At 49.7% G+C, this 15,551-nt stretch overlaps 1 protein-coding gene across 4 annotated transcripts in view; it reads left to right on the plus strand.

Annotated features, from left to right (window-relative positions):
- The window catches only part of SHROOM4 (shroom family member 4), a 227,025-nt gene that overhangs the window by 174,874 nt on the left and 36,600 nt on the right, over positions 1-15,551 (plus strand). For 3 of the 4 annotated variants that reach the window (XM_078065309.1, XM_078065312.1, XM_078065311.1), the window contains 3 exons: positions 4,366-4,500; positions 7,045-9,526; positions 14,645-14,706. In XM_078065309.1, the coding sequence (XP_077921435.1) occupies positions 4,366-4,500; positions 7,045-9,526; positions 14,645-14,706 (2,679 nt within the window). Of the gene's footprint in view, positions 1-322; positions 383-4,365; positions 4,501-7,044; positions 9,527-14,644; positions 14,707-15,551 lie in introns of all 4 variants that reach the window. The other variant, XM_078065310.1, reaches the window with a different exon arrangement.

Genomic DNA, 15,551 nt, shown 5'->3' on the forward strand with positions numbered 1-15,551 from the left:
GCCTCATCCTCATGGCAAAGCGATTTCAGCTTTCTGAAGTTGGCAAAGTGGTTCAGCTCTCTGTGTCTCTGTTTCCTCATCTGTAAAGTGGGGATAATAATAGCTCTTACTGATAAGGTTGGAGTGAGGACAGAATCAATTAATGGATACAAAGTGCTTAGTGCGTGGCACATCTTAACTATTCAATAAGTGGTCCCTGTTGTTATTTTTTTTTTAAGTTCATGGTATGTCAGGCACTATGCCAAGTGATTTCAACACATGATTGCATTTAATCCAGGCTATAACTCGTGAGTAAGGGATAGTTATCTTCCTCATTTTACAGATAAAGAATCTACAACTCAGGGAAGTGACTTGCCCAGGGTCACACATCTAGGAGTGGAATGTAAGTATGGACTGTCTCCAAGTCTAGGGATGTTTAGGAATAATACTAGACCAAGTATTGGACCCTATAGATAGTTTCCTCTCCTTTCCAAACTAGGGCTAAAAGGCCCCAGCTCTAGCGGCAGTTCCTCTGCTAGGATTTTTCTTCCCCCAGTTTGTGGTTTTCTCCCCATGGTCCCAAAGTCCCTACTGCCTTGCTTCTGTCTCCTTTGGGATTGTTTCCTACTCCTGGAGAAACCCTAGCGAGTAGGGGCCTTTGTAAGCTACGTTTCAAAGTGTGACAAGGGAGTGGTGTAGCAGAACCTTGACAGTGGGTAGACAAACCCAGTGGGAGTACTCTTGAACCATCGAGAAGGACAAGTCTGAGCTGATAATCCTTGTTATAGACTATGTACTATTTACTGACCACTTGTTATGCATCAGGCTGTGTCTCAGATGCTTTGAGAATATTATCCTCAATCCTCACAATAACCCAGCCAGGTAAGGATTATTTTTCCCTTTTTCAGATAAGAAAATCAAAGCTCAGATGGGTTAAGGTGACTTGTGTAGAATCACGCATCCAAAGTGGTAGAGTTAGGATATGAACCAAGATCCGTCTACTCGTGTCTGTCTCCTTGCTTACTGGCCCAATACAGTTGGTGGGATGAAATGATGATAAGCAATATAAAACCATCATATTATTATGGGCCAAATTGTGAGGACTTGATTACTAAGGACAAGCCCCCGGGAGGACATGGTACTTGAGCGGTGCCTTGAAGAACAGGTAGGATTCAGATTGACAAAATGAGAGCGGGATTCCAGGCAAAGGGGACAGTTAGAGTAATAACTAAAATTGGTTGAGGGCTTACCAGACTTTGTTCTAAGCAGCTGACATGCATTGTCTCATTTGTTCTTTACAACCGCACGAATTAGGTATTTTATCCGCATTTTACTACAATGGAAACTGGAGCTCTGAGAAGTGAAGTCACCCGGGTAACGGAACAGAGCTCCTAAGTGGTAGAGCTGGAATTCAAACCAAGGTGCTCCATCTCCAGAGCCTGTGCTAGATTCTGTTGGAAAACCAGCAGCAAAGGCACAAAGTTGGTTGCAGGACATGATTGGAGCGCAGCCATGGGAGATTGGGCTGGGTGGGTAAAGCTATCTTACAGACGGCTTTGAAAGTCGGATCCAGTTTATATTTGATGCAGAACAGGGTAAGAAATAGGGAGCCACCCAAGATTCTTGAATAGGCCAGTGCCACGATTCAATGGGTGTTTGACATGATATGATCTAAAAGCAATGACTGGAGGGTGCCTGGGTGGTTCAGTCGTTAAGCGTCTGCCTGCAGCTCAGGTCATGATCCCAGGGTCCCGGGATCGAGCCCCGTGTCGGGCTCCCTGCTCCCTGCCTCCCCCTTCCCTCTGTCCCCTCCCCCCCGACTCATGTTCTCTCTCTCTCTCCCTCTCAAGTAAATCAATAAAATCTTAAAAAAATAAATAAAAGCAATGACTAGAGGTGGAATAAGGGGAGACTGGCTGGCGGACTGACACAGTATTTCGGATATAAAGTGTTAAGGGCCTGGACTAGAACAGAAGGGGTTGGTGGCAGGTTCCGTGGAGGAGAAGTGTGATTATGTGCAATAGTCTCAATGAAAATGAGGAGAGAGAGAGAGAGAAGCCAGAAAGATATAAAAGAAGACTCAGTAGAACTCAGTGAGGGATTGGAGGGTTGGGGAGAAAGTGGTATCAAGGCTGACCACCCACATGTTAAACCCTGGACTCAGAAGAACTTCGGAAATCCTGGATATGGGAGAAGGGCCCCAAATAAGAGAGGTACCCTGTTCTCCACTGTATTCTCCCTCAGTGCCTAGAAGCATAGTACACAATAGACACACATGGATCATAGTATGTAGCAGTACATAGTACTTCCGTGAGCTGCTTTATACATAGTTGTTAATGGGTGACTACCACCTAAGAGTAGCTGGAAGGATTTCTAGCATCATGGCTTTGTGCATGAGACTCTGGAAGAGAGCCCCCACCTCCTCCCCCGCCAAGGTCTTGTGCTTCAAGCCTCCCTGCTGGGCACTCTGAAACCCATAATAGAGCACTATAGTTAAAAGTGGGGGCCTCACTTGCCTTTCCTCCCCATAAATCCTAGCCAGGGCCACTGACCTGTGGCTCTGGTTCCTGAACTTTGACAAGCAGCTTCCCTTGCCCTTCCTCTCACACCTCCTTGTCCGTGTCTGGCCTGTTACCACTCAACCCATGTTTTCCCCAGCAGGGCCATTCTTCTCAGGACTATCTTTTTAGGCCTTGGGCCTCTAGAGCCGTGCACTTCTGGGATTTTCTGTGTTTCCGCTGGGGTGAGGGGCATTCCCAGCTAGGATGGAATCCAGCTCAAGTCTATTCATACTGCTCCTGGGAGGTAGAGAGCTGATTTAACACACTAGATAACAAGCTTGTTCAAAACAGGGCCCCTTATCCTAGTCAGCTCTGTACCCTCAGTGTCTAGTATGGAGCTTGTCACAGTAAATGACTGCATAAATTAGTAAAGAAGCTATCCTCTTTCTCTTTCACATCTCCTTATTTATCATCCTTTTCTCTTACTCTGTCATTCATCGCTCTCTCTACCACCCATTCCCCTTTACTATGTATTTCTCTATAACGTCTCTCAGTTTTCTCCCTTTCTGTCATGTTTTTCTTGGTATCCTCTCTCACTCTTTTTTTTTTTAAGATTTTTATTTATTTATTTGAGAGAGAGAGAGCACAAGCAGGCAGAGGGGCAGAGGGAGAGGGAGAAACAGACTCATTGCTGAGCAGGGAGCTGACGTGGGTCTCGATCCCAGGACCCTGGAATCATGACCCGAGCCAAAGGCAGACGCTTAACCGACTGAGCCACCCAGGCACCCCGATCCTCTCTCACTCTTATCTCTATCATCCACCTGGTCCTTCTGACATCTGTCTTTTTCTTGCTTACTTGCTTTCTGTCCCTCGCTCCCCCACCTCATCAGTCTTCTCCTAATCTTCTGGCACAACCCATGTCCCATGTGTGCTCTGCTCTTCCCCATGTCATTCTTCCCCACTTGCAAGGGCGGCGTCTCTTCACAGGGAATATACCAGAGGACAAGAATGGGTCTTGTCTAAGCCGGTCAGCGCAAGAGTAAGGCGGCGGCCTCCAGCACCAGACAGACCCTGTGGTTGCATCCAGGGCCCTGGCCTCAAACCTGTTTCCCTTTAGGTACCCCTGCCGTGCTGAGCAGCCAGTCTCTTCTGTCAGCCTCGCCCTGCGCCCTTCACCACTTTGTGCTATGTTCCCTGGCAGGAGTTGGGGCTCTTTGCCCCCCTCTTTGCCTGCAAACGCGGGCGTCTCACCTCTGTACCCATCTTAGCCTTCACTCTCTCAGGGCCTTCACCAGGCTTTATTTGAATTCGCTCTCTCGCTCTCACTCATCTGTAAGCTCTCAAGGGCAGCGATGGTGTTTGATTCATGTCTGTATCCCCAGAGCTGTGCCCAGACGGTACATACAACAAATGCTTATCAAATGAACAAGTGAAAACTGGAGGATTCGCAGCCTCGTGTTGACTTGTTTGAACTTCCCAATCACTTGCCTCTTCTTTTCGTAGAGAAAAAGTGGGAAGACTGACCAGATTGATTTTTTTTTTCTCAAAGAAAACTTAGGGTAGCTCACTGTTTACTGGGCAGCAGTACTCATTTCTTCCACAGATACTTACTGAGCATCTACTATGGTGTCTGGCACTGCTTGGGATACACCCACGAGCAAAACCGCCCTGCGGAGCCAACATTCCGTGTAGCCACACCTCGCCCTCAGGATGAAGGAGATTTGAGTGCTGGGAGCTGAGGAGGGCCACTAAGATTCCTATATCAGCTCCTTGCAAGATGTTCTCCCTCATTTAAGGGAAAGCGCGGGTGGGGGGCGGAAGCTGCATGGGAAGTGATTTCAGCCCTGGTTCCCTAAGCTGACTTCCTGTCCCTTTCTTGCTGTAGGAGAAACGCCCCTGTCAGTAGGCCGCACTCATGGCATGTGGCCAAGCTGCTGGAGGGATGCCCTGAAGCGGCCACCACCATGCATTTCCCTTCTGAAGCCTTCAGCTTGTCCTGGCATTCCGGCTGCAACACGAGGTGAGTCTAGAACACGCCCCCTCAAGGTAGGCGGGAGGGTAGACAACCTGGCCATGTCCCCTCTTCTGCTCTAGTCCCCGTTAGATGTTGCAGAGCCCAGAGCGCTGTAATGGAAAACGGAGTGGGAATCCGTAGTCCCTGGGTTCTAGTCCTCAGCTACTTACTGCCAATTCTCTATGACTTTGGGACAGTCCCTTCCCTTCTAGAAAATGTTTCCTTGAAATACTTACCTCACGTGGCTTGCGAGACACCGCACTCTCCTGCTTCTCATCCTACTTCAGCGGCTGCTCCTTTGCCCTCTTTTCCCCTGGTTCTTCCTCATCCCCCCCACCCCACCCCGCCCGGTCTCTTAATGCAGGAGGGCATGGGGACTCAGTTCTGGTCCTCTTCCCTAGCTACAGTGACTCACTGGTGATCTCATCCAGAGTTCATCAGCTCTGTCACAGAGCCAAAGCCTTCAGACTGGGCACCTCCCTGAATAACAGGGTCTACTTGCCATGAGGATGTCTCAGTTCAGTGGGGCCCGGTATTGCCTGTTGTCAGAACAGCTGCCCAGAAGAGGCAGAGAACTTTTTCTGTGAAAACTCAGAGCGAGCAAAGCTGACCTTTCCCTTCCACACCAAGATCTTCCCTCTCAGGAGGAATTTCTGTTGATGAGGCTCAGGGAAGGCACGCGCTGAGTTTGCCCCCAGTCAATGGCTTTATTTGGCTTCGGAAGACAGGGGCTCCGAGCAGAGGCGGAGGCAGTTTTGTTCTGAAAGAATACACTGAAACATTCTGAGCTTGGCTCCTGTTTGAGTGGGGGTGTGGTTGTTTGCAGCAGGAAGGGTGGCAGGGTGGGTGGCGGGATCCCTTGCCAACAAGGGACTGATGGATTCTTAGCCCAGAGGTCAAGTGAGCAGAGTGGCTAAGGGGCGAGCAGGGAGCAAGGATTAAGGAAGGCTGATCTGAGGGTCTTGTGGGCCCCTGCCACCGCTCATCTCTGGCTTTCTGAACTCTGGCCTTTCTGAGAACAGTCTGCGACCTCTGGGGTTCTAGTCATTGGGAGTTACTGGCATGACTTGGCTCACTTTGGCTTTGTTTGTGGGAAATCGTACTTAAAATTCAAGATTGTGTCTGACCACGGTCCCTGCCTTGGTCTCCCTGGTTTGGCTTGGCTGTGGGGGGATGAGGGAGGGAGGGTAGTGGTACAGAGGGTGCTCGTAACAAACAGCAATTAAAACAAAAGGCAAATGAGCAGCAGCTAACGTGTGTTGAACCTTTTCTAGGTGCCCAGACTGTGACAAGAGCTTTACATTTATTAACTGATTTCACCCACAAAGCAACCCTCTGATACAGATATTATTATTAGTCCCATTTTTTAAAAGATTTTATTTATTTATTTGAGAGCGAGAGACAGAGACAGAGAGGGAGAGCAAGAGCAGAGGGAGAGGGAGAAGCAGACTCCCCACTGAGCAGGGAGCCCGATGCGGGGCTCGATCTCAGGACCCTGAGATCATGCCCGAGCCGAAGGCAGACGCTTAACCGACTGAGCCACCCAGACGCCCCTTATTAGTCCCATTTAACAAATAGTATAGCAGAAGAGCTAAGACACTGGACTCATAGAGGCTTGGGTTCAAATTCTAGCTCTGCTTCTTTAGCACCTGTGTGAGCCGGCCAGTTTACCTCGCTAAGCTCGTTTTTTGGCTGTAAGGTGGCGATACTGATCTCTCCCCTTCAGTTTGAGATGAGACATCGTAAAGTGCTGGCGCACTGTTGGCCCTTGGTCAATGGTCAGGCTTCCTAGCATCAAGAAGAAAACGGGGGGTTGCCGAAATTCCGGCCGTGTCTGGGTCACAAGCTATAGCTGGGTCATCTTCAGAAAAATCACCTCCTCAGAATCACTTCCTTTTGCAGGGCTTGCTTTACTCCAGCCGTTCTCAAAAGTGTAGTCCCTGGGCCAGCAAAGAGTACCAGCATCACCTGGGAACTTGTTAGAAGGACAAATTCTCAGGGTGCACCCAGACGTAGCACTCGGGGGATGGGACCCAGGGACGTGTGTTTGGACGAGGCCTCCCTGCGCTCCCTGACACACACTCTAACTCAGCAGCCCACTGACTTACAAAATGGGCTGGCTGAAATTGAATCAACCCTTTAGAGCCCCTCTCTGATACTAATATTCTATGATTGTCTCTCCTGGCCGAGAGCCACATGCTGACTCCCTAAGGACGGTGACAGGCCAGAAGCCATTCTAGACTCACTGGCGGCAGGGAAACAGAGCATAAGCCCCAGTGGAGTTCTTACACTTTTTGTCTCTGGGATCTTGCCCTCTCCTGCTCCCATACGTTGTCTTGTGTCCCATTTTACCACATCTCTGTGGCGCCCCCGTGTCCCTATCTTTCGCTGTTTCCCTTGCTTCCCTTGTGGCCTTATCGCCTTCTTATTTGCGGCATGGGTGTTCTGCCTTCTCTGGGTTGTTCTGCCTTCTCCCGTGTCAGGGCTGGCCGGGGTGGGAAGGGGATCTGGTCATTTGGCTGACTAACCAGTGTGCCCTGTGTCTTGCAGTGACGTGTGTGTGCAGTGGTGCTCACTTTCCCGCCACTGCAGCACTGAGAAAAGCAGCTCCATTGGCAGCATGGAGAGCCTGGAGCAACCAGGCCAAGCTACCTATGAGGGCCACCTCTTGCCCATCGATCAGAACATGTACCCCAACCAGCGTGACTCAGCCTATAGCTCCTTCTCAGCCAGCTCGAACGCCTCTGACTGTGCCCTTTCCCTCAGGCCAGAGGAGCCGGGCTCCGCAGACTGCCTCACGCAAGGCCCGGGGCCAACTAAAGCCCCTAACGGCCAGCCCAGTGTGGCCGAGACCTCAGGAGGCAGCCGGCGCAGCGACGGGGGCCACCTGACTCCCAGCTCCCAGATGTCATCCCGCCTGCAGGAGGCCCACCCCTCGGGGCCTGCCAAGGCTGCCGGAGGTCCACCACAGCCTCCAGTGAGGCGAGATAGTCTCCAGGCCTCCAGAGCCCAGCTCCTCAACGGAGAGCAGCGCAGGGCTTCTGAGCCTGGGCACGCGTCGCAGCAGAAGGAGAAAGTGAGCTTAGACACCGTGCTATCCCCAAGGAACCCTAACAGGTTCTGCTGCCTCAGCGGGCAAGACCAAGTGACAAACGAGGGCCATCAGAACTGTGAGCTCAGCCAAGCTCCTGAACCCAGCCAGCAGGACTCTGAGCATCTACTGATGGAGGCCTCAGCCAAAGCGGTCGGATTCCCAAAAGTGTATGACAAAGCTTCCAGCATAGATTCCAGCCCCCTCAACAAGGCTTCAGCCGAGCTAGCTAAGGCTTCTTCTTTTGGCAGCGCTCCACACGTCACAGGACCCACAGGGCACCGCCACAGTGCCCCGGAACAGCTGCTGGCGTCCCACTTACAGCATGTACACCTTGATACCAGGGGCCGCAAGGGCACGGAGCTCCCAGCCGGGCAGGCCGGCCATGAGTGGACTCTGTCACCTTTGCATGGCAACCACGCAGGGCAGAAAAGTCCATGTGCCCCTACGGGAGGAGCCCAGGACCAGCCCAGCAAAGACGGAAAGGCCAGGCAGGTGGATGATAGGCCCTTGGGTTCAGGGCACCCGAGCCCAAGCAGTTCCCCACACACACAGGCTGACGGACACCCTCCAGAGAAAGGCTTCCAGGACCCGAGCAGAGCGTGCCGAGCAGGCAGTGAACTAGCCAGCCAGCAGCCCTCCTCTGCCTCTGGATCCCTTGTTCCACAAGCCAGGGATTGTTCTTCAACCACTAAAGGAGCTGGTAGCACAGGGGCCACTGAAGAAGGGAACAGCGAACCCAAGGAATGTGGCCGGGGCGGCGGTAGGCGGAACGGAGGGCCCCGGGGCCGCTCAATCCAAAACCGGCGGAAGAGTGAGCGTTTTGCTACCAATCTGCGTAATGAAATCCAGAGGAGGAAGGCCCAGCTCCAGAAAAGCAAGAATCCCTTGCCGCAGCTGTGTGACACTAAGGAGCCAGTGCAGGAGACCGAGGAGCCCCTAGAAAGTACTCCACCTCCTGCCTCCAGCTCATCTCTTCTGTCCTCATGTAAAAAACCACCCAGCCCCAGAGACAAGCTCTTCAACAGGAGCATGATCCTCAGGGCTCGGTCTTCAGAGTGCCTCAGCCAAGCCCCAGAGAGCCATGAATCTAGGACAGGTTTGGAGGGACAAATAAGCCCCGGCCGGAGGCCTGGCCCGCCCTCCGTGAGCCTGAACACCTGGTGGAAAGCATCGGACCCCTCGTCCTCAGACTCTGCGAAGACAAGTGTTCACCGCGGAGTCCGCGGAGGTCACTGGAGGTGGTCTCCAGAGCACAACCTGCAGCCACGTGTGGCACGAGCCGTGGAAGGCCCTCCTAACCCAGGTGACAGCAAGGAATTGAAGGCTTCTGCTGCCCAAGCTGGGGAGGAAGCTATCCTCTTGCCCTTTGCCGACAGAAGAAAGTTCTTTGAAGAGAGTAGCAAATCCTTATCTACATCTCATTTGCCAGGTTTAACCACTCATAGCAATAAGACTTTTACCCAGAGACCAAAACCTCTAGACCCAAACTTCCAGCCGATGAGCTCCAGCTATAGGGAATTGAGGCACCATCCGATGGACCAGCCCTACCATTCCACAGACCAGCCATATCGCGCCCCAGACCAATCCTATCATCCTCTGTCACCCCTTCAGCCAGAAACCCCCACCTACTCAGAATGTTTTGCAAGCAAAGGTCTAGAACAATCCATGTGCTGCAAGCCGCTGCGCTGCGGTGATTTTGATTACCGCAGGACCTGCTCTTACTCCTGCAACATCCAGGGAGCTTGCATTTATTGTTCTGGGGAACTCTGCCCTGCTCTGCGAAAGAGAAACATGATGCCAAACTGCTACAACTGTCGATGCCACCACCACCCGTGTGTCCGGTGTTCAGCCTGCTGTCATAATCCCCCACACGGTGGCCCCGACGACGGCAGCCTGGCGCCCGGCAACACCTGGAAGCCCAGGAAGCCGACAGTGCAGGTGAGGCCTTGGTTCTTGGATGGGTTTGCTTCGTTATTCTCCCGGTGAGGAGAAAGCGAGGGAGAGCCCTGGAAAATATCACAACTCCAATCCCTTGAAACCGTACCCTGGCTTCGCCACATGCTATTTTCATAACCCTGGGCAAGACACTCGGCCACCGCAATTGCAGCTAACCCACCCTGAGAGTTAGGTGAAAATAGCATTATTTTTTCTTCACAAAACGGACAGAACCAGGATTTGTATCCTGACTATAAAACGGGTATCTGAGTGACCTTGAGCAAGTCGTGCAACCACCAGAACTTGCAATCGCATGATTTTGAAAGGGCAAAAGAGAGAATTTTTGCCTCATAAAATGGCCAGTGCTGAGAAAAGTCTTATGACCTCATCTCTAAAGACGGGGGGAAATAATGGCTGCCTCACAGATCCAGTTGTAAGGATCAAAACAGGCCCAGTGCCTGACAGAAAATAGCACTTACTCCCTTCCATTTCCTGCTTACAAACTACTTGGAGCGGCAAACTTTGCAGATGTCCCCCGGGTTCTGCTTTTAGAGATTTGACCTGTCTGGGTTTCTAAAGAACAAATCCTTATGCCCTTCTCCAGCCTATCTTTGTCAGAGACCCAGGGCTAGACTAGCCGTTGTTATACCCTGGTTATGGCCTACCACCCCAACACAGGCCACCACCATCCCCCAGGGTACTTCTGAGAGGATCCCCTATGTCCTTCGTGATCCCTGCCACATTCCTGCCCCATGGCTTCCCTAGCACCACCTTTTGGCTGGCGCACTCAGACCAGAAGTGAATTCCTGTGTCGAAATGTTATTGCCTAGGCAGACACTTCTGAATGACTCAGTGTATGAAATTTCTCAATACACATTCTTTGAAAAAAAAGGAACCTTAGGGGTGAAAGAAGCCTTACCCAAAAGAGTATATACTATTCCTTTTATGTAACATTCTAGAACAGCTCTTCAGTGGGAAACAAGTTCAAAACAGTGGTTACCTACAGAAGGTATCTGTAGATTGAGGGGAAGAGATTGAGGGGAAAAGGCATGAGGGAACATTGTCAGATGCTGATAATGTTCTGTATCTTGGTAAGCGTTTGAGTTACCCAGGTGTATGCATTCATGAAACCTCAACAAATGTACACTGAATATTTGCGCATTTCACTGGAGGTAAATTTTGCCTAAAAACATTAGAAACAAATATCAAACTTCATTTAATAATACGTATGCTGACGTTTCTGAGCTATATTGAGGTACACAACTTACGGTTTTCAGCATACAGATGTTGCACGTATTTTGTTATTTATCCTTAGGATTTCATGTTTTTGATGCTATTGTAAATAGTATTGTTTTCTTAATATCAAGTTCAAATTCATTTTAATACTATATGGAAATAACAATTTAATTCTCTGTGTTGGCCTTGTATCCTGCAACCTTGCGGAACTCACTTATTAGTTCTGGTAGCTTTGTGGTAGACTTTAAAAGATTTTCTACATAGACAATCATGTCATCTGCAAATGAAATTGGTTTTTACCTTCCTTTCCATTGTGTATGCCTTTTCTAGGGGAGGGGGGCCTTACTGCACCATCTAGGACCTCCGATACAATGTTTCGTAGAAGTGGTAAGTGTGGCCAGTGTTGCTTTGTTCCTAATCTTGCTCTAGTAAGCTTGATGTGATCTGTAGGTTTTTCGTAGATGCCCTTTGGCGGGTTGAGGAAGTTCCTTTTCATTCCTAGTTTGCTGAGAACTTTTATCAGGAGTGGATGCTGGATTCTCTAAAGCGCTTTGTCTATAGCTACTGAAATGATCCTATAGTTTTCTCTTTTACTCTATTGATATGGTGAATTATAATTGATTGATTTTTGAAATAAGAACTAGACTAGCATTGCCAGATTAAATCCTACTTGGTCATGACATAGTATCCCTTTTCTATGTTACTAGATTTGATTTGCAAATATTTTGTTAAGGATTTTTGTGTTTATGTTAATCAGGGATTTTAGTCTGTAGTTTTCTTATATTGTCCTTGTCTGGTTTTCATGTCAAGGTGCTGGCCTTACCAAATACGTTGGGAGGTGGCCCCTCCTCTTCCATCTTCAAGAAGAGTTTGCATTCGATTGGTATTATTTCTTCCTTAAGTGTTTAGTAGAATTTATCATTGAAGGCATCGGGACCTGGAGTTTTCTTTGTGGAAAGATTTTAAGCTACACATCCCATGTCTTTACTAGATATAGGTCATTTTGGTCACCTATTTCTTCTTGAGTCAAGAAATCTTTCTATTTCCTTTACGTTTTCAAATTTCTGGGGATAAAGTTGTCACTTACTTGAAAATACATGAAGAAGGTAAGACAGATTGGTGGGCAGATTGAGGAGTGAACAGGTATGGGATAAGGCAGTTTTAGTAAAATATTAATTGTCAGATCTAAGTGGTGGATATATGGGTAATTGTATAAACTTGTTCAACTTTTCTGTATGCTTGAAAAGATTTATAACAAAATGTTGAAGCAAAGAGGAGAGGAAATATAAAGTAATGGCTAGAGGGCACTGATGCGGGAACCAGACCACCTGTGTTCAAATCCCCAAGCTTTCCCATCTCAAAAAAACACGCAGGTAATAGTACCTACTTCATAAGTTGGTTGTGAGGATTAAATGATGAAACATGTGTAAAGCCCTTAGAACAGTGACTACTGGATAGTAATCATCTTGTAAGTGTGAGTTATTTTCTCCTAAAACCAGGGGAGATTTTGGCTTAGCTTGAAACGCTTGCCGAAAGAAGTTCTGCAAGTAGACAGTAGAGAAATGGGGCTGAAGCTGGGAGAGAGGAAATGATGGCTTGCCCAAGTGTCAGCCCAGAGCTAGTAACTCCATAGGGGAAGGAGGTGAAAGTTCCAGGTTGCAGCGGTTGGCGGAGGCAATGGAGGTGTACCCACACCATGCCTCTCCTTTCGTGCTCTGAGGGAGGGGGACACACTGGGCTCCCAGTGCCTGTTAGACCAGCTCAGCAGGTCTGCTTAGACACTAGGCTTTCAGATACGTGGAGCCACTTCGTGCCCATTTCTACCCCTGCCACCTGACCCCACACACGTACACACTTCAGACGGAAGGAAAGCTTGCAGCATGGGATAGGACACCCCAGCTCAAATGACCAATTGTATGACACAAGGTATAATAGGATCCCCATTTTATAGCCAGGGAAGCTGAGGCTCAGAGGGCTCACCCATCTAGCAAGTGGCAAAGCCCAAACTTGAACAGCATCATAGTAACTAACATTTGAGTATCCACGGTGCACCAGGTACTCATTTACTCCTCGATACGGTGTCAGGAAATAGGTCGTGTTATTATGATGATCTCACCATGAAATAGCTGGGGGACACCAGCTAAAGAGAAGCTGAGTACTTGGCCTGAGGTCACACAGCTAGAAAAGGGCAGGTGTGGGATTTGAATCCATGTCCTCTAGCTTCAGAGGCCAAGCTCCTAGTTGTGCTACCCTGTCTCTCCATAAGCTGACGGAAAAGCCCAGGCCCTCTCCAGCGTGGCAGGATGCCTTCTGGCTGTATGGCTTCCACTGGGGCGGCAGGCGATCCCCATCTGCAACAAGCCGAAGGGATAAGTGTCTCGTTGGTTCAAAGAGCACAGGCGATTTACGGCAACCTAAGTGGCTCAAAGGAAAAAAGGAAGGTGATATACTGGGGAGCTGAGAAGGAGGCTGCAAATGGGGACAGGACTCTGTTTGGTTTGGCCACTGCTACTTACTGAGCACTTTCCACAGGGCAAGGACAGGAAATCCTGGCTCCCACTGTGGCTGAATGAGTAATAGTGTCTTTGAGGGAAGGGACATCTCAGAAGGGCGTCGAGGCGGAGTCTGAAGTCTAACAAGTGGTCAGAGCAGCTCTAACATGACAGGTACAGGCAGGAACCGCTCTGGTCTTGGGAAAGCTATAAAACCTCATCTTTTCTGTGGCTCCTGACATCTACAGCCTCCTACATGCTGAGCGCTGTGCTAGGCATCCTCTAGGCGCATCCCGCTTTGTTCTCACTCCTGGGAAGCCGGCAAAGCTTGATAGCGTAGTCTTTATTTGCCAGATAGGAAGCTGAGGTTCAGAGAGGTGACATAACTTCCTTCAAATAACACAGCTAATAAGTGTCTCAGCCAAAATGACTGACACCAAGTATCTTACCCCCAAAAGGGAGTAAATTTTTGTTGTTTGTTTTTTGTTTTACTGGGCAAAGGTAATAAAACTTTGAACAGGACCAATAATAGCATTGGAGAGAGGGAATTTGGAAGATCCGTGAGGTTTAGGAAAAATTGTGCGTTCCCAGTGAGCTAAGCTCTAAGTTGCTAGATAGAGGATGCTGGATGCAAAATCGGGGGGAGTGTCCGAGGCAAATTTGCATCAGTTTTGGAGCTAGAATAGGAAGGAAAGGACATTTTTTTACAAATGGCCTCTGTGGCTTGGGCTACAGAGTAAAGGGTTGCTTGGGCAAAGCCCTTAAGGAAAGAATGCCCGGGGTGGAGAGTGTGCTCCCATAATGTGGGGAATGTGGCACCTGGTGCTGGGAGGAGAAAGAGGAGGAAGGGCCCCTGCAGTACAGGGGTGCCCTGGCATGCATGCTCTCCATCTGCCTCACCCTGGGAGAAGGCTGCAGCAGGAGCCTCGGGCCTCAAAGCCCCCTCAAGGGCCAGGGCTTCCAAGAAGATGCTTTCTATGTGAGAAGAGGCAAGAGGAATGAGCAGGTCCACCTGGCAGAACAAACAAAAAGACCTCCTTCACAAGAGCCAGAGCAAACAGCAAACGTGCTAAACTGGTTTATAACGTGGTTTGGGGGGGGAGTGCAGAAAGAGAGGGAAACACAGACTTTCTAGAGCACACGATCCAGGTCCCTGAGTGCTCTCTTTCGTCTCTGCATGCCCCCAGCTGTTCACCGGGCCTCCTGACAAGCAAGGCAGCCCTCCAGGTACTTGTTTCTCTAGCCGACGTGGGAGAGTAGAAGAAACCAATTGGGGGCGGGGGGGGGGGTGGGTTCTGGCCAGGGACGGGCTCCTGACCTCTTCACATTTTTGAGGCCATCTGGATACCTGTCTGCTCAGAGCTCCCTAACTTATCAGAATTTTGCCTTGCAGGAATTTCCTGGGGACAAATGGAAACCAATAACAGGAAACAGGAAGACCAGCCAGTCAGGGAGGTAAGTGATCCCTCAGGGAGCTGGGGCGAGTTGGTGTCTCTGAGGCTTCTATAGAATTGCTAAGATCTTGTGTTTGCTCAGTTTCCTTTGAGGAACCCGGCCTGGTGTCCATACCAAGAACTTGATACCATAGATGTAATCTAGCCCGCCCCCCAGGCAGCTGGGCTACAGACCCAACTGATCACTAGGACATTTTGGAACATGGAGTAGTCAGGCACTGTTGTGGGCATTGCGCCCATCAGCTCAGAGGCCTGGGGCAGGCCTACCCAGGCGCAAGGACGCGTGGGAGCAGATCATGCCGAAATATAGATGAGAAGGCATAAACGGTGCCTGCCTTCCCAGCGGCCATTGGGCAATCGGAGAGGACAGAGAGGAGGTAAGACCGTCCGGCTACCGCTCTGCCTTTGCTTCAGTTGTTGGAGGCACTTGTCTCTTGGGCTCAGCCACCGTTCTTTTTCTAGGACTTGTTGAGAACTTAGGGTCTGCTCTTGAAAGTCCAGGGACAGGTCATGCTAGTGATAGATTAAAATTCCTGGAAGAAGGTAGGGACATTTTTGCAAATGGCACATAGGGCTTGGACTAGAGGGAAAAGGGTTTCCTGGGCGAAGCCTTTAAGGAAAAAAAAAAAAAAAATGCCCAGAGTGGAGAGTCTGCTCCTATAATATGGGGAACCTGGCACCTGGAACTCATGTTCCCCAGAGATGAGCCGGCCTGCTATAAGGAGTGGACAGTTACTTTTGCCAGGTTGCTCTCCATCAGCCTGGCAGGACCCTCTTTTTTGTGAAATTCCTTAATATATTCTTTTAGCCAGTTCCTCTCCAGGCCAAATTATACAAGATAGCCCT

Source organism: Halichoerus grypus, chromosome X (genome assembly GCF_964656455.1).
Source record: "Halichoerus grypus chromosome X, mHalGry1.hap1.1, whole genome shotgun sequence".
Lineage (NCBI taxonomy): Eukaryota > Metazoa > Chordata > Mammalia > Carnivora > Phocidae > Halichoerus > Halichoerus grypus.